Source organism: Apis cerana, linkage group LG15, assembly GCF_029169275.1.
Source record: "Apis cerana isolate GH-2021 linkage group LG15, AcerK_1.0, whole genome shotgun sequence".
Taxonomy (NCBI): domain Eukaryota; kingdom Metazoa; phylum Arthropoda; class Insecta; order Hymenoptera; family Apidae; genus Apis; species Apis cerana.
Genome location: NC_083866.1, coordinates 3,876,567 through 3,899,936, shown reverse-complemented (window position 1 = coordinate 3,899,936; position 23,370 = coordinate 3,876,567). Strand labels below are relative to the sequence as shown.

Here is a 23,370-nt window from a genome sequence, read left to right as displayed (position 1 = left end):
TATTTAAAAATTATTATATATAATAAATAAAAATAAAAATTGATTAAGTTAGGTTCTTAACGTGATAAATTTAGTATTGTATTAAATTTAGTATTATATAATAGTATAAATAAAAATTGATTAGGTTAGGTTGTGATAAATTTAGTATTTTAATTTTATTTTGAATGAATAATATTTTACATATATCTTTTTGTCTGAACTATGTGCCAAGACTACAAACAACTATTATTTTCATATATTTTCGCAATGAATTTATCAAGCTATTTTTATACAAAGAAATTTATTTTGAAACATATTACAATATTTAAATAATGAAATAATATAATAATCTATGCTAGCTAATCTAATTTTGCAAATATTATTACATTTAATAAGAAAAATTAAAAGAATAATCAATATATTTTAAGAATATTTGTTTTGTTGTATAAAAGTAATAGATTTTATTATATAATAAATACATATTTCTAAGCGGATTATAAGATAATAATATTAGTAATAATATTTAAATGAAAAAAGTTAATGTATACATTATATTTACAATAATTGTCTTGGGATTTTCCAGATCTCTATATTTCCTTGTGTATCTCCAATAGCCACTATATCTCTATATGTAACAAATAAGAGATTAATAAATTTGCTCAAATATATACTAATATTATTATAGTATATAGTATATTAATATTTACCTTTTTAAATTCACGCGTAAGCAACTAGTGTTTTCTCTATCAATTGTTTCCAAATTAACATTTGTTATGATTGTACCATCTGTAACATTGTACAATATAATTTTCGAACTAGCGCCATAAGTTGCCAATATATCTTGATTTCCAATCATCCAAGTTAAACCTATGATTGTATTTTCACAAGGAATTGACTGCAGACTTGTATGCTAGATATGTAAATTTTTATTATAGCATTTAATATTTACATTATATTTTACAATTATAAATTTAATATATAATTATATGTAAAAAAAAAAATATACATAAAAAAATTATTACCTCTTCAAAATCATATATACGAATTTCTTTGTCTGTGCTAGCAGAAACGAAAAGATTACGTATTGGAGAATATTTAATACATGTAATGCTACCTTCATGCCTTTCATATTCATCTATTACAGGATCTATTAAAGTTTCATCATCTAAAATAAAAAAAAATGATTGATTCTAATATGGATATAGTTTTTAATAATTCAATAAATTCATTTCAGAAAAATTCATACTTTCGATAGGAACGACACGATCTAAACTACATTTATAAATTCCACCACATAAGGTACCCACAATAAAAAATATTGGATCTCTGGATGAAAAATCAAAAGTGGTAATGCATAATCCAGATTCTATTGCGCGTTCGCGTGTTCCACCTGCACTACGTGGTCTTGAGTTTTCTATTGGATTATGTTCTTTGGCTATTTTTAATCTAAAAAAATAATATCCTTATGCTTTTAGAAATATATTAACATAGAAATTTTAAAGAAATTACCGTTTATAAATGCGAGCAATTGTAAAATTGGCCATCATCTTATGAATAAAAATATATCCATCTTTGCTGGAACTCACCAACAGTGATACATCATTTATAGTTCTTCCTTTCCAATATACTTGAGATACACAATCCCCATGAGTACAAATTGTTATTGGTGCAATTGATGTATCATCCTTTAAATTCCATACAAGAACATCACCTTTGTACAAATAATATTGACAATAATTTTTTTTACTTTATAAATATGTACATTTATTTATATATGAAAATTTTACAAATTACCATTGAATAAACCAATTGCTATAATGGATGGTTCAGTTGGATGATAAACCAATGTTGTTACACAGGCATTAGTTTCTAATGTTTTATTTGGATTATCTGTGAAATGGCCCTCTTTCATTTGATTATATAATTGTATTTTGGATAAATGATCACACCATGCTTGATGATAAGGAATACCATAAGATACAGCTAATGTTCCTCCTCCAATACTCCAACTCATATCACTTACTTTCATCTAAAAATATTTTGAAATAGTAACATCAGGATTTTAATGATAATAAACAAAAATAATAATCTTAAAAGATAATGAATACCTGAGAATTTGCTTCAATACTATTAATTTTTTGCAAAATTTGTGTACTTGTGAATGAATCTTCTGAAGTTTTTGGTTCATAATCTTCAAATGCATTGGTTCCATAAGATTCATCCAATGCCTCTAATATACTTGGTGTAACCCGATTTAAAAACTGGGCCAATCTTTCATAGTTTATTTCTGGCTTTTTTTTTTCTTCAGATATGGTTTGAGTCTAAAAAATATGAAATTAAAAAAGTCAAATTTTATTTTTATATAAATATTAAAATTTATTTATAAATGTACCTCAACGTTTCTTGTTTCGATTGTTTGTACAGAATTCTGATCATAAACAATTTCTGTTGTTTGAACATTCGTAGATTGTTGTGATCTAAAAATATTAAATGATGAAAAAATTATGAATTTACTTAAAAATATAAATATATTTATATACATACTTTGTAGTAGATAATTGTGAATTGAAACTCACGGCTTCAAGAGACCGATTAGTGAACATTATTATTCTCAAGTTTCAAATTTTTAATAAAACTGTTGATTAAAAAATATAAATAGCTAATCAAGTTTCAGTAAAATTTTATTCGATAAATTTACATTTAAGATACATAAATTTATAAATATAAATTAGTTGATGGACATTACAACGCCATCTAAATGTAACTATTATTATTAAAAATTGATATGGCAAACAAATTTACATATATGTAAAATATTAATAAAAATATTTAAATAAAGTTTGTTTTAAATTATTATTGAAAAACTATGTTTTTAATTTCTAAAAATTAAAAAATTTAATTTAATAGCAAGAATTTTGGATTTTATTTTGCTAATAGACAATAGTTTGATCTGTTCATCGCTAGATGGTGTTTTAATGTCTATAAATTGTATAATTTTCGAAAATTACTTATAATTATAAAATAGGAAATATTTAATTTAAATTAGTTTTAAATTAGTTTCAAATTATTTCTAAGCTTAAATTTCATGCGTTAAAAATTACAAAAATCGGAAAATTATTTTAGAAATCGAAAAATTTGAATATATTATTTGAATATATATTATTTGAATATGTGATATTTATTTGCACATCCTGCTATATTTCAATAATTTTTAATAAATTTAGATTTAAAAAAATTTAAGTCTAAAAGTTTAAAAAAAAATATATAAAATTATGAATATTAAATATTAAAAATAATTAAAATACATGAAAAATCATTAACTATAATTGAAAATAATAAATTAAAAAAAATAAAAACATTAGATAATATTAATTGTAATTACGTTTAAAATATTTGATGTTAATAAAAGATAATTAAATAATTGACAAATTTTAGAAATATATTATAGTTATTCAGTAAATTGTATATTTCAATTTCATACATTGCGCACGTACATTTCATGGCGGTGGTATCGTGTCGTAGTCCATCAGTCAAAGTACTGTCCTCTGTGGTTTTTCAAGAAAAATTCAGCATTTAGTGTTCAGTCGTGTTTTACCCTTTCGTTTTACGTTCGACTAACAAGTCGAAGTTAATTTTCGACGAACCTGTTCTATCAAATCGCCAAGACGAAGCTTAAAATGCCATTGGTAAGTTTATGCATCTTTTACCTCGGTTTTTCTTTCTTTCTTTTACTATTGGTCTGTCTGCGGTATATTCTTGTTTCGTCATTTTTTTTGATATTCCATTTGTTTTGAATTCGAATATTGTCATTTCGAATTTTTTTATCATATGATTAATAACAGACGGATTCATGATAAACAATTTTGAATATAATAGTTGGGTGCGGTTTTGTGGTTATATACATGGACCATGTTCGAAATCAGATAAAATAAAAGAAAGAAATGTAAGAGAAAGAGTTACAATGCTAATTTTAAGTTGATTTGTAGAAAATTTAATAAAATATTTATTGGATTTGGTTTATAGGGCAATCACGCTGCCCTTACACCCCTGGAGGACATGTCAGCTGGTCGAGGACAAGCAGGTGGGGGGCCTCCTCCGAGTTGTCAGAAAATTTTTATACAACGTGACTATAGTGAAGGCACTGTTGTTAAGTTTCAAACGCAATTTCCTCCGGAATTGGAGAGTAGAGTATGTATTAAAAAAATCTATTTATCTTTTTTTTTTTATTTATAAAACAAATCATTGGAAAATATAAACATATTTGATTTTTTCTGTTTAATTATAGTTGTTAATGAAATATTTCTATTTCTGACATTATTTCTGTGGTTAAATATACAGAATTTTCTTATATATCTTATTCTTATTAATTTATTTACATATATTATAGGATCAAGAGTTGCAGAAACAATAATATATAATATTCATTTTATCGATTTAATTTTTTATGAGTGAATTAGGCAGTGAATGAATTAATTTATCGATTTATATTTATTGGATATATTTTTGCTATCTTATTTTTCAATTTAGCTGGACAGACAGTCGTTCGAGTATACAATCAATCAGTTGAACAACTACTTCGCAGAAGCTGAACGTGCCAGTTGTTCTACATACTGCGAAGGTTGCCTGGCATGCCTCACTGGTTATCTAATTTATATATGCACAGAGACTCATTATGAAAAGTGTTTAAGAAAAGTGGCAAAATTTGTTTGTGAACAAAATGACAGAGTCTATAAACCACGTGGTCTGTTATTAACAGATCCAGCAATGCGTGGTCTTAGGCTAATAGAAATTTCAATACTGGATAGACCTGCATCGTGACTGCACATTAGCCGATCCAGAGAATTCTTTATGTGATCCACGCACTTCTGCCACTTTGCTAGGATTGCAAAACCTATATGAGCTGATGAGTGTCTCTGGACATAAATTTTGTTCAATCTCTGATCCTATTTTACAATTTAGTTTGTGTAATGTGAATTTTATAGAGATTCACAGAGTAAAACAAGAAAATGGTTTATATTTACAGTGAATAGCTGTGTAAACATACATGCAATGGTCTCTTTATTAAATATTAAGAATAAAAATTGACTTATTTGATATAATATATTTGGAAAAGGATCAGTGAATTTTTTTCTTAATAATCTTTTCTCTTAATTCCATATGGTGGAATTATAAGAAATTTCATTTACAATTTTTAATCGTGAAATAATGATGTAAAAAGAAAAAAAGTACACTTTCACAAAATTTTCCTGCAAATAAGAACACGATTACTTTTTCTTTGCATGTATGTTTTTTGATCAATTAAAACTATATCTATTGTATCTATATTGTCCACGTACTGAGTTCGGACAAATCGTGGACGCGTACCAACGCCATGTTTTATATAAGTTCAATTTTCTAATGCATATAAGTATACCAGTGTAAACGATCGATAAGAAGAATCTGAGCGCGTATTTATCGAGAACAGCTACACGTTTTATCCATTAAAAATGGAAATTAGAAACTTTATATATGTATATATATGTATATATATATATATAGATTTTATACACACTCAGGTTCTTTTGTACATCGAGTAAACGTTTAAAAAAGTTTTTTACCGTTCGTTTAAAGACTTTATCGTCATCTGCATTTAATAGACGACATATGTGAGTCAAATTGGAGTTCCATTTCCGATTAAACATTATCGGAATTTTTAATTTGGTCTCGAATTTGATTCATCATCATCGTCAAGTACTGAAAAACATTTATCCGCGTCAATATAAGTTTCGAACGCTTCGTTGAACTTCGTTAAGCTTAAACTACTATTCTCCGCGTTGTATCTTCCACGATGCTTCTGTTCCACAACCATATCTCGTGAATTTGATTCATATTATACCTATGAATACACATCGTCACGATCCCCAGGGAGATTTACTTGCCGTGAACACCTCATTGGAACAATTGATCGATCGAATTAAATGGAAATTTACTGGCACAAAGTATTTACGTTGAGAAATCTCCGTTGGATTGGCTAAAGGAAAAAAATTATACAAAAAAAAAAAAGAAAAAAAAGAAAAGAAAAGAAAACGGAAAGAAAAGGAAAAAAGAGGAAGAGAGAGAGAAAAAAAGAAGATAAAGAAGAGAGTAAGGAATAAGGAATTAAAGAATTGTTGAAGAGGTGATTATTAAAAATGTAGATTATATTGTATTATGTGAATCAATGTGACGGTGCGAGAACATTGTGATCAAGGATGAAACGTGCGTGTTCATGCACCTTTTCGATGTATAGGTGCTAGTTTTGTACATAATTATATTACATCGTATGCGTGATCCTTTTTTATTTTATATTTTTCTACGAACCGCGTGAGACTTAAGGAATTTTCTTCTCAAAGATTATATTCTTTGCAACCGTGCGCTTGATTTTCTCATGGATCATTTTCCATTTGTGTATTCGTTTTAAGGGAATGATATTGATCTCAATCGACAAGCCACGAAACTTTTCTTCTTTACGACGTTGAATATCTTTCTTTCTCTTCTCCTTTTCCTTTCTTCTCTTTTTTTTTTTCACGTCAGACGTTTCAACAGCTGTGTATGAATGTCAAGATATTATTTATCTGCGTGATAAAGAGAGGAAAGATCCATTTTTTTTACTACGTCTAAGGTAATTCGTTTTTGTCCTTGGTCACGATGATCATAAATGGAGCCTGCTCTACATTACGATAAAACGAAAGAGTCTTGCCAAATAGCCGCGCCACTGCCTCGACATTTACTTTTGTTTGTGTTTTATTAAGTGAACGAATGGAGATTGAAAATTTCAATTTCACGCATAACACATTTTCCTCTCTTGAAAAAAAAAGAAAAAAGAAAAAAAAAAAGATAATTGTCGAACAGTGTCGTAGTGTTACGTGTGTCAGGCTCCTCTTTCTTTCTTTTTTCTTATGCAATCGAATATTGCATAATGTTGTAAATAGAGAATTAATCGTCAACACACGGAATATCGAAAGAACGATGAATAGGGAAGGGATAAAAGAAAATTGTTTGTTATACTTAATTTAATTGTAGGACCAAAAAACGTTTGATGATTCGTTACTGTGTAAAGGACACCGTCGTTCGAGTGTAATTTCTAAATGTTTTAATAATAAAAAGCTGCGTAAAAAATCACGGAGCTAAAGGAACTACTCTTCGAAATTGAATAAAGGTGATTTTAATCTAATTTTACGTTGTTGTGGGTCATCGGCGAATCGAAATAATATAATCGAGAATGAGATTTTTCAACCGCTGTTGGCCCACAATAATAATCGTTGAAGATGAAAATTCTTTTGTGAATCATTGATGATCTATTACAATTGCAGTCTTCGAAGATGAAACTTTCTTCATGGATCATTAGTGAATATAGCCATAATAGTGAAAATGCAAAGTTTTTCGATGGATTATCGATAATCTATGAATATAAAATTCATCAAAGGAAAATGAAAATTTCGTCTGGATCACTAGTGAATCGTTTATGAAAATGGACATTTTTATTTTGTGAGTGTTATTTACGATCTATGATTTAATCACCGAAGATTAAAAATGCAAGTTGAAATTGAAAAAAAGAAAAAAAAAGTGAAATTTTCATTCATCAGAAAGTGTGTGAATGTTAAGTATGAATGTTATAAATTTAATAATACTCCTATTTTATTAGAATTTAATATATTTGTTTTGTAATTTGATTTTTTTAATTTAATCCTTAAAATATTTAAAAAATTTTCTGTTTCTCTCAGGATATAGGAATATAGAAAAAAAAAAAAGAGAAAAAAAAGAAAAAAGGGAAAAAGAGAAAAAGAAAAGAAGAAGAAAAAAATAGTTCAATTATTTAACGTTTTGAGCACATTCAGATTTTATTTAGTCGTGTGCGATAGTCTTTGACAGGCATATTTTCATACATAGTAGCTATATCAAAAGACTAGAAACCAGTTTCACTCTTGTTACAATGGATTCTCATGTTCGTTTTTTTTTTTTTTTTTTAAACACAGCACTCTCGAATTATCTTGAATATTAATTGATTCTTGTACATAGTATCTATTTATATCACGTATCTCGCTTGTGTCTTCTTGTTTCACCAAGAAAATACCTGTTTTTGTAAAATGCCATTGCTATTCATGACAAAATTTTATCCATTATTATACTTCATCGTGAATAAGTTAAAAATTAGTAATCGAACAAAAAATTCTTTGAATTTTTTTATGCATTTTTTTTCTCGTCTTTTCCTTCTATGGATATTAATCAAATAACAGAAAAATAGAAAAAAAAAAAAAGAATACGTCAATTTCTATAAAGATCCGTGTAAAGGAAGAAGAAGAGAAAAAGAGGAATAAAAAAAAAGAAAAAAAAGAGAAACAAAATAGCAAATAACATCTTTTAATTCCAAGAATGCGAGATCGCGTGATCATTTTCTGCGTCAGAGACGCAATTTTTGGATTGGCTTGAATGATGCAACGAAATCGTTAATTTAATAGGCATTGATTTACCTTGGTTATCATTCGTTAATGTCGTCGATTGATTCCACGCGTCATCTTGGAAACGAGTGGGATAGAAATACGATGTGTCATCGAGAGTCCAAGAGTTTTATACTCTTTTTTTTTTTTCTTTTTTTTTTTTATAAATTTGCATCAAATTTTTCTTTATTTTTCTTCTTCCTTTTTCTTTAATATATAAAAATGCCCATCTTTCGGCTGTACTTTTTTTTTTCAAAAATTTCGAATATCCATTTTATTTTATTCTTTTCACCAGTTTTATCCATCGGATTATCCTAATTAACGTATCGAGATGTAATACAAAAAAGATTGTCAAAATTGAATCCGTGCACCATCGTTTGAGACCTTATTCTCTTTCAATTTCTCTTTCCTTTTTCTTCTCTTTCTCTCCCCCACGGTAAAATTCGACAAAGGTCGCCTTAACTTATCGCCAGTCTAACTAACTAGCCATCGACTATTCGTCTAACGTGTTTTTTCTAAAGACTCGACGACAGTCTTGGGATTAAAATCTGCAAACTTTCAGCCTTCGACTCGGTGACCCTTAAATGTATCTTCGTTTATCCGAACAAACGTTTGATTTCACTTTCTTGACTTTTTTGATTTTCTAGGCAGATGGACAGCAATCACAGTAGATAAATCACACACCTTGTATTCATTTCATTATCCTGAGCTGCAATTCAGAAGATTTTTCCTCTGTACAGTCATTGTACTCCCCATGAATTTACATCCTGTAAAATCTTCCTGACGAATCTCACAGTACAGGTAATCCTCCTTTTCAACCTGTTTGATCACACTAGTTATAACCTATTAAGTTAGCTAACCAGTAGGCAATAACACATTTGCATCAGATGCTAATCAAACAAATTTCTCCATGAGAAATCTCTCATCTTCCTTTTTATCATTCAGGTATGCTCTCAAGTGTGGTGGACGTAAGCCGTCAAATGAGCAAACACAATTTATTTCGACTCTTCCTGTCAGGAATCAGGGCCTTGGATTTGGCAGCGTCCTCCGGAGCGTTTCTCGCGTACAGCGGCCTGCTAAGTCTGTGCCTCACATCTTTGCCTAGAGTAGGGCCACCCTTCCTCAGAGATATAAGCCTACTTAACGCGGATTTCTCAGGGGCTTCCTTTCTGTCCACGCAGTTCAAGGTTGTTACCGTGAATTCGATGTCTTTGGGTTCATAGGAGATGAATTCTTCGACTGGTTCGTCGATGGTGTCACGATCTATCCACGTCAGACCCATTTCGACTTTTTCAGCTAGATCTTGCCAGTGTTGCCTGTTCTCCATCGTGCCCTCGTAGAGCGGCATGATCCATGGAAAGGTGTCGGAGAGAACTTTGTAGAGGGGCAGACATATCACGTCGATGAAACCGACTTGCATTTGAGGAAGTTCGTCCTTCCTCTCGCGATCCATCATGGCCACTGGTTGTTGGTTCAGTTGGAGGCGTTCCAGATCACCCTGGTCGAAGAATTCGTCGGCGACTAGCTTGGCCACCCGGTGTTGCACCTCCCAGGGCTTTGCTATGGCGCTCACGTCGCAGGCCGTCATCATCATCCCGCATAATACTGGAAAAAAAGAAAATTTTTGGAAAATTTAAAGATTCGAATTTCTGTTTAAGTTATTTCTAAAGGTAAAGTTAAATATTTTCTTAACATTTTATTATTGGTATAGGAAAATGGCCGTGGAAGTAAAATAATATGAATTCAACAAACACAGGTATCAGATTTACATCAATGGATAGATGTATATCAATTATTAGATTTAATAGCGAGATATAAGTTACTTATTAGATTTAGTTTGACTGTAGAAAAATAATTAAACGCAGACAGCTGTTACATTTGATATGAAATGAAGAAAGAATTAGGTTGAAATTAAATGTAAGATATAAAATAATACAAAAATTTTTTAATCTTACGTTCTTTCTTCTCTTCACTCTGCCAATCGAACTCGCCCTCGTCAATCAGTTCCATGAACTTGTTCTTCTTTTTGAAATAAACCGCCAAATCCGTGGAAAGTATAGCACTCTCGACCACCTTCATCACTCTTCTATAATCCTCCATAGACAAGCTCTGAAAGATGTTATTGCTATCCGAATTCAGGATCATGACGCACTGATCGAAATGATGATGTTCCATAGTGCTGGTCGAATAAAGAATGGCCAATGGTGATTCCGTCTTCATTTGAAACGCGTTATTGGTTCCTCGATGGTCCAAATCGTGGCACAAACAGGCGACCAAGAGTCCAAGAATTTCAAGATCGGTCATGAACTGCTCCATCTTGCCGGTTTTGAGCATGGCGAACATGGTCTGGGCAACGTTCAGTGCGTGTCTCCAATTATGATACTTGACTGGCCTAAAAATAGTAAGAATAACGTTTTCACGGTACAGGGCATCATTCAAAATATCAGAATTATTTTTTAAAAATTAGAAAAAAGACACAAAGTAGTTGCTGACAATATTACTTAAAAAATAATTAATAAAAATAGAGTAAAGATTTTATTGGATAATTTTTCACAATTTTTCAAGGCACAACTTTTCTTTTGTATCTTCTGTAAAACTTTTTTTTTTTAGCAAATATATGTATTTCTATATTTTAAAGTTACTCTTTGTATATTAGTTTATTCTAATTATCAGATTAATCGTTACATGACTTTTTTTTACATACTATATAAGGAAAGCTAGATGTATCTGTTTTTGAAAAATATTTTCATTGTATATTTCTCACCTGTAATTCTTCTTTACACTGAGAATCCATCTGCATAGGACTTCGTAAGGGATATGAAATTTTTGTATCAGATCGCACTGTTTGAACATCCTGATGGTAGCCCTACAAGTGTCCTCATCGGTCAAATCGAAGTCGATAAATGTGAAACTGTACAGATTGTAGGATTCCGCGGACGGTATCGGTTCCGAGGTTAATTTTAACGTGTCGTCGTTGCTTGCCGTCGCGTGATAGCTCAGACATTCGAGAGCAACCTTTTGTTTGGCCATCAGCTTGCACGCTGACTCGTACATTTGGGTATTATGAATGCCAAGGCCGCAGAAAATGGCGAAAGCTTCGAAAATGGATACGTCGGAATCGGTGAACGATGTTCCATTATCCTGTTGAATGATTCGCACATGTTAGATGCGTATATTTATAATTATTCTGTGAATTATCGAGTTTTGAAACATCAAAGTGCACTGTTCTAGCTTCATTACGCGTGATAAGAAAATTTTGAAATTTTACTTTAGATGTTTGATCGTTCTTACATCATCAAAATTAATAAATCAATGTAATGCACAGTTTTAAGATTTCGAACGTTAAAACGATCCATTTTGGATTGCCTACTCAAATTATCAAAATTTGGTTGAGAATAATAGAATATAATTGATCGAAAAGGTGAGTTTTGGGATATTGGAACTCGTGTTTTCATCATAAGAATTTTAACCTTGTTGATTAATTGAGCGACACCGATCACGTTTCTCTGCCCGTTGACTATGGGCATGCAGAGAATGCTCTTGATAGGGTCGCTTCCTGCCTGAACGACGTCCTTCTTCAGCCACGTGGTCACGTCACCGATGTTCAAAATTTGACCCGTAGCTGCGACGTATCTCGCAATTTGGCTCAATGGATTTGACAAATCACTTGCACTAGGTCTGTACACTTTGGCTTTCTGTGTTTCGTTGTCCATCTCGAAGATCGTGGTGAATTTATTTCCTTCGTTCGTCGCCTGGGAAATATTCGTAGGCGGATTTCGATGTAAAATGAATTAAAAAATTAAAAATCGTACTGTTGTATATACGAAATTAAAATTTAAGGCGTTAATAAAATTTTTTTTCCTATGTCGATCTATCTAAATTCTACTTATATACAGTAGAACTCTGTTTGTGAACGAATTCCATCAATCAATTAATTAATTTAATTCGTTAATACTGTAAATAAATTCATTATTAAAATTAGAATAAATTAAGAATTACTTTATTAAGCTACTAGTAGAAATTATATTTTGCAATATTTGTAATACTTGTATTAAAAGTTTAGAGAAAATATTTCTTTCTTCACAGAATTCATAATTGATTAAACTGAAATTATATAAATCTTATTGTAACTTCATATAAACGGAATTCAATTTTCTGTAGTTAAGATATTTCTAATACAATATTGGTAGGTAGGATTATGCATGGTAATCAATTTGACATTTTTTCAGAAATGTACTTACATGCTGTTGGAAAATATCCTCCATCTCGATGTTGTTACTCTGAGCCGCCAGGAAAGAAGAAAAAGATCATCAGACTTACGAACTTGAGCAACACGTGCCGGTGTCACTCACCTCTCTCCTCGAAAGCGGTTTCCGGCTCTCTTGCATCGATTTTCCCGGCCGTTCGACGATTTTTTCGAGGTGTCCCTGAAACGAAACTTGGAATCTCTTATTACGTCCCTCGCCGACCCTTCGAGAAGGGCTCGAGAAATCCTCCACAGCTTTATCATTCTATTGCCATTTAATACCAGTTTAAGTACAGATCAAATTAGAAACGATAAATTTCTTCTTTAATTTTAGTCGTTAGTCTGAAGTTGTTGATCGAAATGACGAACTTACTGCCTCGCCGCAGTCAAGATCCAGAAGATACACGGCGCATCTTTCGCACTTTAGAAGTTCCTTCGCCTCAGTCATGATCTTCGTGACCAGACACTCGAGATTGTTCTGCTCTTCGAATATGTTTCTGGCTAAGTTTAGAAGAATCTGGTTCCTGCGATATTCTTGCACGGAGAGCTCGAATAATTGCGCATTTTGTATCCCAATCCCGCAAAACGTTAAGTACCTGGAATTAATTTTATATATTTGTTTGGTTTCTCTACTTTTAATTTGCAATAGATTTCTTTAAGCTTAGACGATAACCTTCGATACAGATTCTATTTATAAACTATGATAGAAAATGTTTCTTCAAATGGTTAGTTGTCTACTAACCTCTGGAACACCTCGACGTCCCTGTCGGTAAACTCATTGCTACCATTAGTCTTATTTATAATTTGAGCAACTCCAATCACGTCTCCTTCGTAGTTACAGATAGGCATGGATAAAATTAGCGTAGTTTTGTAGCCAGTTCTCATGTCAATGGAGCTATTGAACCTTGGATCCTAAAGGAAGAAACATTCGAATGTCTATTTATTTCATTTCTTTCGTAATTTTATCTACTTTTTATATTTGGCCCAAAATTAATATTGATCGGTTAACGAATCAATTAGTTTTGGACAAGTAAACCCAGTGTCTTTTATCTTTTTAATTTGTTTCTTCAAACCTTGTACGCATCCTTGATGTTGATGATTTCTTTAGTTTGAGCCACGTAGCCGGCTATTCCAACTCCAAAAGGAATCTTGATCTCTTCGTTCTTCGCTTTTTGAATGGCTTCCTCCAATTCAGTGTCTTGTGTCACATCGAACAGTTTTGCAACCAAATATCTATCTTCCAAAGGTCCTTTAGCCAAAAAAAGGCTTCCACGATCGGCGTGTGTAAGCAGGCCGACGTTTACCAAAATTTTGTGGCAGAGAACATTGATGTCCAATTCATTTGCCACGTCTCTGATCAACTCCATGAACAAATCACTTTCATCCAACCTGTTGAGCTCTTCTCTTCGTCCCACCAACGAGGTATACATCCTAGAGATATAGAACGATGAGATTTTATGAGATTTGTTCATATATAATTTTTCATTTCAAAATTTGTTATTCATTTTCCAGTTAATTTGATTTTAATTTTTTTTTTTTATAAATACCGACGTGACGTCGATATATATATTTTAAATTTGAAAAATATATTCCATTTAATTATTTTTTACTTATACCATATAGTCGTATGTAAAATATAAACTAATTTATTGGAAATGAATTATTTTTTTATTTTTTTTTTTGATGCTTAAAGAAATATTATATCAGAACATATCATGTGTAATTATTTCAACAATTTATAGAAATATCAGATTTTAATGAAAAATAAAAAAAATATTAAATAAAAAGAAAAATAATTCCATCCTCAATACATATATATATATATAGATTTTCTTCAGCAATTTAGAAACTCATGCACAGATAGAAGCAATAGCTTTATTCTTCTTAACAGTATTCATTGATTGATGTCACGTCATTAATTGAAAATTCATTTCTTATCAATTAAATTAATATCGTCGTTCATCTCTGTAACATCTCTAATAAAACATTTATAGTCCATGCGAATTTTACCAAGATTTTTAAAAGTAATTTACCTGCTGGGACTTTTACTGCGCTTGGCTGGCGAACTGGAAGCCAGCCAGCTTTGGAACAGATCAGATGTGACGCTGTTACGTTTGCTTCTGCTCAGGAGATTCTCCTCCTGATGTATATTTTTCAACGGTGATTTCGCTTGAACCACGGCCATACCTTGAAGCCTTTGGCGAAGCTCGAGGCTCGCGTTTTCACGGAACCAGGCCTCTGCAGCGTCCGGATGCGCTTCGAGGTATCTTTTTCGAAAAATTGTAATTAATATGTGTATGATAGAGGATAATAATGTTGTTTATTAAGCAAGGAATTGAGATTGTTTCTGATCATTGTTCAAGCCTGTTCTTTTTCTTTTCGCGTGGAAAATTGTACATATCAAAATAAGGAAGTCTAATTTAATGTAATTTTAATTTTGGAACGTGTTTGTTGATATTTCTTTTATCCAGGATCATATAATGTTTATTTTTTAAGTAACTTTTTCTTTTTGAGGATATCTTTATATTGCTTGACACCTTTGTAGCCAATATATTTCTATTTTGTATATAAATTGAAAAAAAAGAAACTATTTTTTTACACTAAGAACATCTGAATATGTTTTCCAAGATTTATAAATATTTCAGTTTATAGTGCAAACTTGTTTCATCCTTAAAATATTTAAAATATTTAAAATATTCGCAACTTTTAAAATAATCCTTATCAAAGATTATGTAACAAGGATTATGTAGACACACAAAAACTGTTTCAATTGCTATTTTTTACGTAACGTTGATTATATTCAAAAATTATATTTCAAACAATTATTCAAGCCGTGTATACAATAAAAAACCAAATAACGATACAATCGTTGATGATTGATCTAATTTTAATATCAGTAGTAACAAGAAATTGCAGAATGAAAACAAACTATTTTTATTTACCTTCCAACTTTTTCCATAGTGAGTCCATCATCCTCGTCGTACTCGTGTATGGTGTCCTGACAAGTGATCCTCTTGCTTCTACATAACTTCACTATTTCACTGTCCTTCGTCTCAGTCTTGATGCTGATGCTTAAAGGTAATTTTGATTCTTCTTGCGTTTTCGTTTTGCCAGGATTCCTGTACGGAACGACGAGTTCCGGTTCCTCTGGATTCGGTGAGCGCACCAACTGGCACTCGCTTCGCTCTACCGTCTTCGAGGACATTGGTTTCGTTGAAATTTTCATCGTCTCGAGCCTCCTTGTATTGTCGTTCCGGTTCACCTGTGTTTTTATAATTTTTTTATTCTTTTTTTCCTGACAATTCATCAATCATTCATTTTTTTAACTTATTCACTGCTAATTAATTAATATTATTATTATTATTAATTATATATTATATTTATATTCCTGTTCTCATTTTGATTCCTTTACTTTTTTTTCATTGTTTTAGATACAAAACTGATGTTTGGTAATCGAGTTAACAAATGTGAATATATATTTTTTCCTGTATTAAACAATATGTTATTAATGTTAGTTATTACATTGCATGAGAAGAAATTCCTTTTAAAGATTTCTTAAATATTTTTATTTTAATCTCTTTCTATGATTTCTCCAGATCTTTTTCGGCGCCCCTGACACAATACAATAGTAATAAAAAAATGAAAATTAAAAGTGAGCAAACAAAGGCAAGTAATTTATTTGGTAAGTATCTTATATTTGTATATTGATTGTAGAGATCAAAACAAAAAAAGTTGATATAAGAGATAATTTAATAATCTCTGACATTTTTACACATCTTATCCCTCGCATTTCGTTTCGACAACAATTCTCTACCTGTATCTCAATATAACATAGTATAATAACTAACCCTCCCCACATGAATAAATATTAACATCGAGAGAGAGAAAAAAAATCATTATTATTATTTCTTTATTCAAACTTTATAAAAACTTAAAATCCACTTTCGATATCCCTCAGTGATAAATTATTTTATATTTATTCAACAATCAATATCTTGCTCGCTTCTTAACGAATTACCAACAACAGATTGATCTCCAATAATTAAAATATCTCCTTCGTTCTTCGTATTTATTCCCCTTTCTTTTCTTCTCTTTTCTTCTCTTCTCTTTCTTTCTTTCCTTTTCTTTTTTCTTAGAGGGATTATCGTACCTCCTTTTTCACCCCCGGCAGCTCTTCGTCCACTTCGTCTTCAGACTCCATATCATCTTACGTCTGAATTAATTAACATGGAGCACGTCGGCGTGCAAGTTGCTCTAACACGCGGTGCCCTCGGGAGAACGAGGTGAGAGGACACTTCGCATTGTAACCCCTTCGCTTTTGTTAAAACTTTACGGGCTCTCGAGTCCAAAATACACGGAGAGCCTTTCTCGCCGATTCTCTGCGCACACAGAAATCAACCTTTCACCTTCGTATTCTGTATTCGTGAAATTCACTTGTGAAATTTGGGAGAGGAGGGGGAGGAAAGGCGATTAAAAGCGCGATTGTGTGCGATCAACCGTTTCTTTTTTCCTTTTTTTTTGGTGGGCAGTTTATTTAGACGGAGTGAAAAAATTTTTTTCTCTTGAGAATTTTAATTCGTTTCAAGTGAATTTCGTTCGGGGGGAAAAAATGGACGAGTGGAAATTTATGGAGAGAGGGAAAGCGATTGTAAATTAGCGATTAATCGTTCTCGGTAATATTGCAATGGGTTTTTAGCTGTGTAATTATGGTATCCTCTTCGAAACGGAGGACGAAGAGAATACTTATTGAGATATTCTTTTCGTACGCAACGATGGAAACACAATTTTTATGGATAGAGTATATTGTACAACTCACGATCAATGTAAGATCAATCGATTTATCCAACTGCACGAGTATTAATATTATAATTCGACGCGTTGAATGTAACAACTTCACGACTTAAAATCTTGCAAAGCAAACCGTTCCTTCGTTCCTTTCAACGAAAAGTTAAATTTTCACCCCTGAATAAATTTTTCAACCCTGTCTCTCCCCCCCTCGTCTTGCTCACTCGTGCGAGATCGCTTCGAAAGAGGATCGTTGCAAGGATCTTTCATCTCGCGTCTTGTGTAACCCCTCTCTCTTCCCTCCCCACCCCTCTCCCCAGGGATCGAAGAGAACTACTCCCACGGGAAATCCATCCCGTCTAATCGTTGAATTATGAAACCGCGCGATCTCGATATTCAACAACGTTTGCTTTGCCCGAAAATAACCGGGTTGCAACGAAGCGGCGATCCGTTAAATCGACGTCCACTTTGGTCCACTACCCTTTTCCAATTAATCCCCCGATCAACCGTGAAAGCAACACCAGTTGCCCAGCCAGAATAGAATCCCTCGTTCTTTCACTCCAATTCGACTTATCCAACGATACCTTTCCTCGAAGAAACTTAACACTTTCTTTCTTTTTTCAAACTGTTCGATCGAATTTTTCCTCGAGAGAAGGAAATTCTGTCTGTGGACGAAATAATTCCATTCTTTCCTTTCCTTTTCTCTCTGATTCCGTGTTATAGATAGATTGGTGCGCGTGAAATTTTCATACCTTTTCACTTCGCTTCTTTTCTCGTTGAGGAATCGATCCTCTGGAGGGGATAAAAAAGGGGGCGAAGATTTTTTAATTGTTAAGAAGAGAAATCACGTTTTGAATGATGAAATGAAAACCTGTTTCGTCGAAGGAAAGGCCACGTGCGCGTTTGGGGGGAGGAGGATGTTTCACATGCACCAACCTAAGGTTACATTATGGAAGAGGCCACGCCGACTCGCTCTTCGACCGAGTTAGTCCTCTTCAATGGCGTCCTTTAAATGCGCTCCGCAGCTTTTGCTGCATCCCTGGATCTCCACTCGACCGAGAGTTAATCGTTTGTGCATCCACCCATCCGCTATCCTTAATAATAACTTGTCCAAGAATCAGCCGCAACGATCTTCCGAAAGTCTCTCAAAGTTATTCGGTTCTCGTGTATATTCAGGATACGTCCAATACGGTGGAGAACTTCTCGCTTATTTAATTATCATTTGTTAGAGGACGAGGGAAAATTTTCAAAATTGCTCCAGATGCTTTTTTTTTTTATCTTTTAAAATTTTCCTGGAGGGTACCGTTTTCAGATTCAGACATTTCAAATTACGAAAACTCGCTACTTTAATCTCCGAGTTTCGTAACTTTCCCCAACACGTTCCACGCGAATATTCAAATTAAAATTTTCCTTCCAAGATCGTCTCGCTGTAACCTCCCACGGTCTTGCCTCGAACACACAGCTCGAGCCTCGTGGTCGGTGAAATGCTAGCCAACCTTCCCCCTCGAACGTATTGAAACTTAAGTAGAGAGTATCGTGTTTGGTCAGACTTTGATCGACCGCCGTCTCAATAAAAGTCGTCGGGTCGTGGCTCGATAAAATCTTGGTCTCTTGGTCTAATGGATTACACGAGACCGTCTCTAAAGACGCGGTTAAAAAACGTTCAAACATCTCGATCTTTCTTTTCCAAATTGATGGAAAGTTGGACAACGAGATAGAAGAAGTCGTTTCTCGATCAAGGACATGGTTGCTTTTAGGACTCGATGAAATTAAAAGGAAGTTTAAAGGAAATTTAAATCCTTCCTCTTCTCTCTCTCTCTCTCTCGCAACACCACTTTCCCTTTCACTTCAAAAATTTCACAGAGAACACATCCACGTCCCCCTTCAAGATCAAGCTTATCTCCTTGGAACTAGCTAATTTCGCTAATTTTCCTTCCGATCGATCGATTCGCAAGCGAGAGATCGAAAAAGAAAAGAAAAAGAAGAAGAAAAAAAGAAATGAAAATCAAGCTCGATCAGACCTCCGCTTGGCTATCCTCCCGTTATAAGAATCGAGCTGATCGCACAGCCTTCGAATCGATCTCGAGGCGGTCCTCGTTCCGTGCACGCTGCTCGTCCTGCTGCTCCTCATGATCCCGCCGCCGGTGCTCCCGGAACAGTGCCACCAGCCCCGACACTAAGCTCGTCCAATGCGACAATCTATCCAAGCCACGCTCCCTCTCTCACCGTCCTCCCTTTCATCCAACTATTCACCATTAACTTCTCTAACCCGATTTAAAAACATCGCTCCACGCGATAATTTATTTATCCATTCATATATATATATATATATATATGTATCGAATCCTGGATATAAAAAAGCCGCGCACAAGCAGCGTCCGTCTATTTATATTGCTTGGCAAGCACGGTTAAAATCGTAGCGAGAAACTCGACCTCCTCCTCTTTTCTCAATTCTCGATAATCGAAATAGCCGAGTCGGTTAACGCATAGGTTAAAAGGGGTTACAGAGGCACCGTGGTCGGTCAGTCTGGTCCATCCGCTCCCGATCTTATCCATCGGCGATAACTTGGTAAACTCTCGAGCTCGAACTTTTCACTCGAATATTTTAAAAATTGTATATTTTGTACGATGGAATCGGGATATGTCTTCTTCCGCGACAACGCGTGCTACAACGCGAATACAGCGAATGAACGGCGAATCAGGATTGGCTGGCTGTTCGTCACGCACATGTCGATAGTACGTACGTACGTGCGAGTGGATGACAAAAGGGGGCGAGGAGGTACGGAGCGCGGGGAAGGCGACCGGACCGTTCGAAAGCTCCGAGCTTACTGAAGCCAGCCTGGTGAGACACGGGTCTCGCTCGTGTTCGTGGCGAGTTACGTGTGTGTGCGAGCCGTGGCGCGCTTGTGCGCCGCTGGAACGCGGAAACTGGTGCGCCAGGCCCTCCCCACTCTCCCACCGATCTTCTTCCATCGTGTGCAAGTCTCTGTCTCTCCGTGACGAGTCGGCATTTCTCTCTCCCCTATGCGCTGCCAACGTACACGTGCAACGCTTGTGCTGCGTGTACGTGTATACACGCTCGTTCGTGGATCGTCTTTTCACTGGCTTCCGAGTGTAATCGTATTGGGGTGGGGGAACCGTTAGCTCGTGTCCCCGTGTTGGTATTATGTAGGTCTCGTGGAAGGATATTGTCTCGTGTTGTTCCGGCCCGCACGATTTTTGCGTGTGCACTGGATGAAAATTATTGCGTGTGTGTATGTGTGAGGGAAGGAGGAGAGGGGAGGAGGAGAGTTGATGCTGTTTTTTTTTTTTTTTGGGTAGATTTATAGGGAAAGAATTGTTACGGGTAAGGTATTATCGTGGAGGGATAATGAGATGTATGTAGCTGGTATTATTTTTCTTCGAGATTGATTTTGCGTTTTTGAGAAAGAAATTTTTTCCAAACGATTAATATTTGATTTTTATTTGTTATTTGTTTATTCGGGAGGAATGAATTTTTGATCTGATAATAATTTAAGGAGAATGAATTCGGTGAAGGAAATTTCGATTTCGATTCTTTCTTCGTAAAAGAACAACAAACGTACGAGTGAAGCGCCTCAGGAAATCTGCGGATGCTCTCGTAAACGATACCGAATGGTACAGCACGTCACTGTAACTGCATTGGTTAAGTAGAATATACTGTGCTTAGGTCGGACAAAACACAGTACAGTTTGGTTTTATCAACGATTTAGCTAATGCAATAACACTGTTCATACAACACTTTGAACAAGAATATTCTATAAAATAATATTATTCTTGGGGGAAACGTTGTTTTTATCAACGATAAACGAAATAACTGTCGGATTCCAATTCTTGAATTTAACTCCCGATAAAAAGAAATATTTATTTATGAAAATGAAAAGAATATTTTTCGAAAAAATTCTTTCTTTTTACGAATGAACTACACAATAATATTTATGATAGTGATTATTGCACTTTTCGTTCTTGTTAATTATTATCTCTTGAAGCACACTTTTATAAATTTAAAATATCAACAAAAGAGATTAAATGTAATTCCTTTGATATATACGTAATTTTAAATATCTACTGATTTGATTCAGTTTCGTTTTAACCTTTTTTTTTTTAATAGATTTTTATAATCGTGTAAAATCCATTTTTTCCTGATTCGATAAAAAATATGGAAAGAATCATATAACGAACGACTTCGAATAAAACACATTTGCCAAAGTATGCACTTTCCAATCATCGAGATTGCAATTTTTACGTATTTTATCGTCGCGTTTTCAATAAAATTTCGCTCTCCCTCGTAATCCCTAAATTTAATCCCGATTACTGCAATGTTATCAACATAAAACACGTTTCTCAATAAAAATAAATCGCGACACCTCTTTCCCTCATCTAATTCCACTACCGGCTATGAAAGGAACAAATATCAACGACACTTAACTAAACCGTTTTCATCCCTCCAACTTCTAATCCCTTAACCCAAACACCCCCATTCAATCGAAGCCAAACACAAATCATCCCCCCATAAACACCATCCTCGTGTCTCTCTTCCACGTGTGAACGCCCACACGGTCATGGTCGGTCCCCTATACGTGACGAAATTCGCGTACAGTTAGTGGAATAGTGATGCAGTGAACAATAGTGCATCCTTCGTTTTGCTAATCGTGATGCAGCAGATCGTTGCAGAATCAAATTTACGAACAAACTTTCTTTGACTCGATTCTCGTTCGCGATCATTGTGCTCTAACTAGAAGTTGAAAAATCACTATCTTTGTACGTAATTAAAAAAAGGGGCATCATAGAATAACATTTCCATATCAGCTTGCTATACGCATCGAAATCGTTGATGTACTTCAGTCTGACGATTATTTACTTCTCTATTATTTACTTACGTTTACATGTATCTACGGCAGAACAATCTGAAATAAAACTAAAAATCGAATTTCGTTAAACGACCTATCATTTCTTCCAATCCTTGTTTCAAACTACCATCATCTTACTTCAAATGCAAAGTATTCCAAAAATATTAGACAAATTTGCAAAATTTTTACATACCGATTTAATTCAGACAGAACCAAAGCGCGACATCTGGCGGTCGATTCGAAAAAAGTACTCGACGCAAATCTAATCTAACAACTCGCGAAACAAGAACTCGAGGGCGACATCTGGCGACAAGTGGGAAAAACGCGAAAAGAGGTTCAACGACACATCTTCGCGATACTTACGTTTACATGTATCGTGACTCTACGGCAGAACAATCTGAAATAAAATCGAATTTCGTTAAACTTATCATTTCTTCCAATCCTTGTTTTAAACTACCATCATCTTGCTTCAAATGCAAAGTATTCCAAAAATATTAGACAAATTTGCAAAATTTTTATGATTTAATTCAGACAGAACCAAAGCGCGACATCTGGCGGTCGATTCGAAAAAAGTGCTCGACGCAAATCTAATACAACTCGCGAAACGAGAAATCGGGACGCGTAACTCGAGGGCGACATCTGGCGGCAAGTGGGAAAAACGCGAAAAGAGGTTCAACGACACGGTACACCTTCGCGATCGCAACCAGTGCATCGTTCCCACCGACTGTACACACATCGCCCTATCAAGCAACGTGGTCGTCGTACACAAGCAAGCACGGGGGTTGGAGTTGTGCGTGCGCCCGTGGCCGAGGCACACGGACGGCGGACGCGTCTGTGTGGCCGCCTCGGGAACGGGTGGAAGATCGATAACGGAGTACCGGGTCCCGGACGCAGCATCCCCCGTGTCTGCTCGCGCGATTTTCCACCGAAAATTTCTGAGAGCGCCGATAGCCGGCGTGCTCCATCGATTCGGCGCCGTTCTCAGCCGGCCAACCAGACGCTTCGTTTCCTTCGATGACATTTATCGCTCGTTGAT

The 23,370-nt window shown here is 34.1% G+C and overlaps 3 protein-coding genes across 12 annotated transcripts; 1 reads left to right on the top strand and 2 right to left on the bottom strand.

Moving 5' to 3' along the window:
- Positions 1-263: 263 nt before the first annotated feature.
- On the bottom strand, positions 264-3,314 carry LOC107997954 (cytoplasmic dynein 2 intermediate chain 2). Its single transcript, XM_017056907.3, has 9 exons — positions 2,524-3,314; positions 2,372-2,456; positions 2,088-2,300; positions 1,774-2,008; positions 1,489-1,690; positions 1,226-1,425; positions 1,002-1,144; positions 687-889; positions 264-604 (listed from the first exon to the last, which is right to left on the bottom strand). Exons 1-9 carry the CDS (start codon positions 2,580-2,582, stop codon positions 535-537), a joined length of 1,410 nt encoding a protein of 469 aa, XP_016912396.1. The 5' UTR covers positions 2,583-3,314; the 3' UTR covers positions 264-534.
- A 209-nt stretch (positions 3,315-3,523) lies between these two features.
- LOC107997983 (golgin subfamily A member 7) lies at positions 3,524-10,056 on the top strand. Of its 8 annotated transcripts, XR_009832840.1 has the most exons (7): positions 3,524-3,665; positions 4,003-4,167; positions 4,507-6,136; positions 7,021-7,156; positions 7,311-7,485; positions 9,083-9,236; positions 9,381-10,056. XR_009832840.1 is itself a non-coding variant. In XM_017056956.3 (3 exons), exons 1-3 carry the CDS (start codon positions 3,657-3,659, stop codon positions 4,795-4,797), a joined length of 465 nt encoding a protein of 154 aa, XP_016912445.1. In that variant the 5' UTR covers positions 3,524-3,656; the 3' UTR covers positions 4,798-10,056. The 8 variants fall into 8 exon arrangements, 1 of the variants encoding a protein (XP_016912445.1); XR_009832834.1 differs by having other exon boundaries at positions 7,311-10,056; XR_009832837.1 differs by having other exon boundaries at positions 4,507-9,236; positions 9,381-9,622; positions 9,732-10,056.
- LOC107997982 (cGMP-specific 3',5'-cyclic phosphodiesterase) lies at positions 7,813-20,442 on the bottom strand. Of its 3 annotated transcripts, XM_017056953.3 has the most exons (13): positions 18,403-20,442; positions 16,832-17,060; positions 15,624-15,943; positions 14,715-14,948; positions 13,755-14,112; positions 13,424-13,593; positions 13,055-13,277; positions 12,788-12,862; positions 12,677-12,715; positions 11,906-12,187; positions 11,200-11,576; positions 10,391-10,827; positions 7,813-10,040 (listed from the first exon to the last, which is right to left on the bottom strand). In XM_017056953.3, the coding sequence occupies exons 2-13, from the start codon at positions 16,880-16,882 to the stop codon at positions 9,412-9,414; spliced, it is 3,195 nt and encodes a 1,064-aa protein (XP_016912442.2). In that variant the 5' UTR covers positions 16,883-17,060; positions 18,403-20,442; the 3' UTR covers positions 7,813-9,411. The 3 variants fall into 3 exon arrangements, with proteins under 3 accessions (XP_016912442.2, XP_016912444.2, XP_061941601.1); XM_017056955.3 differs by lacking the exon at positions 16,832-17,060 and having other exon boundaries at positions 18,403-20,441; XM_062085617.1 differs by lacking the exons at positions 16,832-17,060; positions 18,403-20,442 and adding an exon at positions 16,700-16,829.
- Between the last annotated feature and the right edge of the window lie 2,928 nt (positions 20,443-23,370).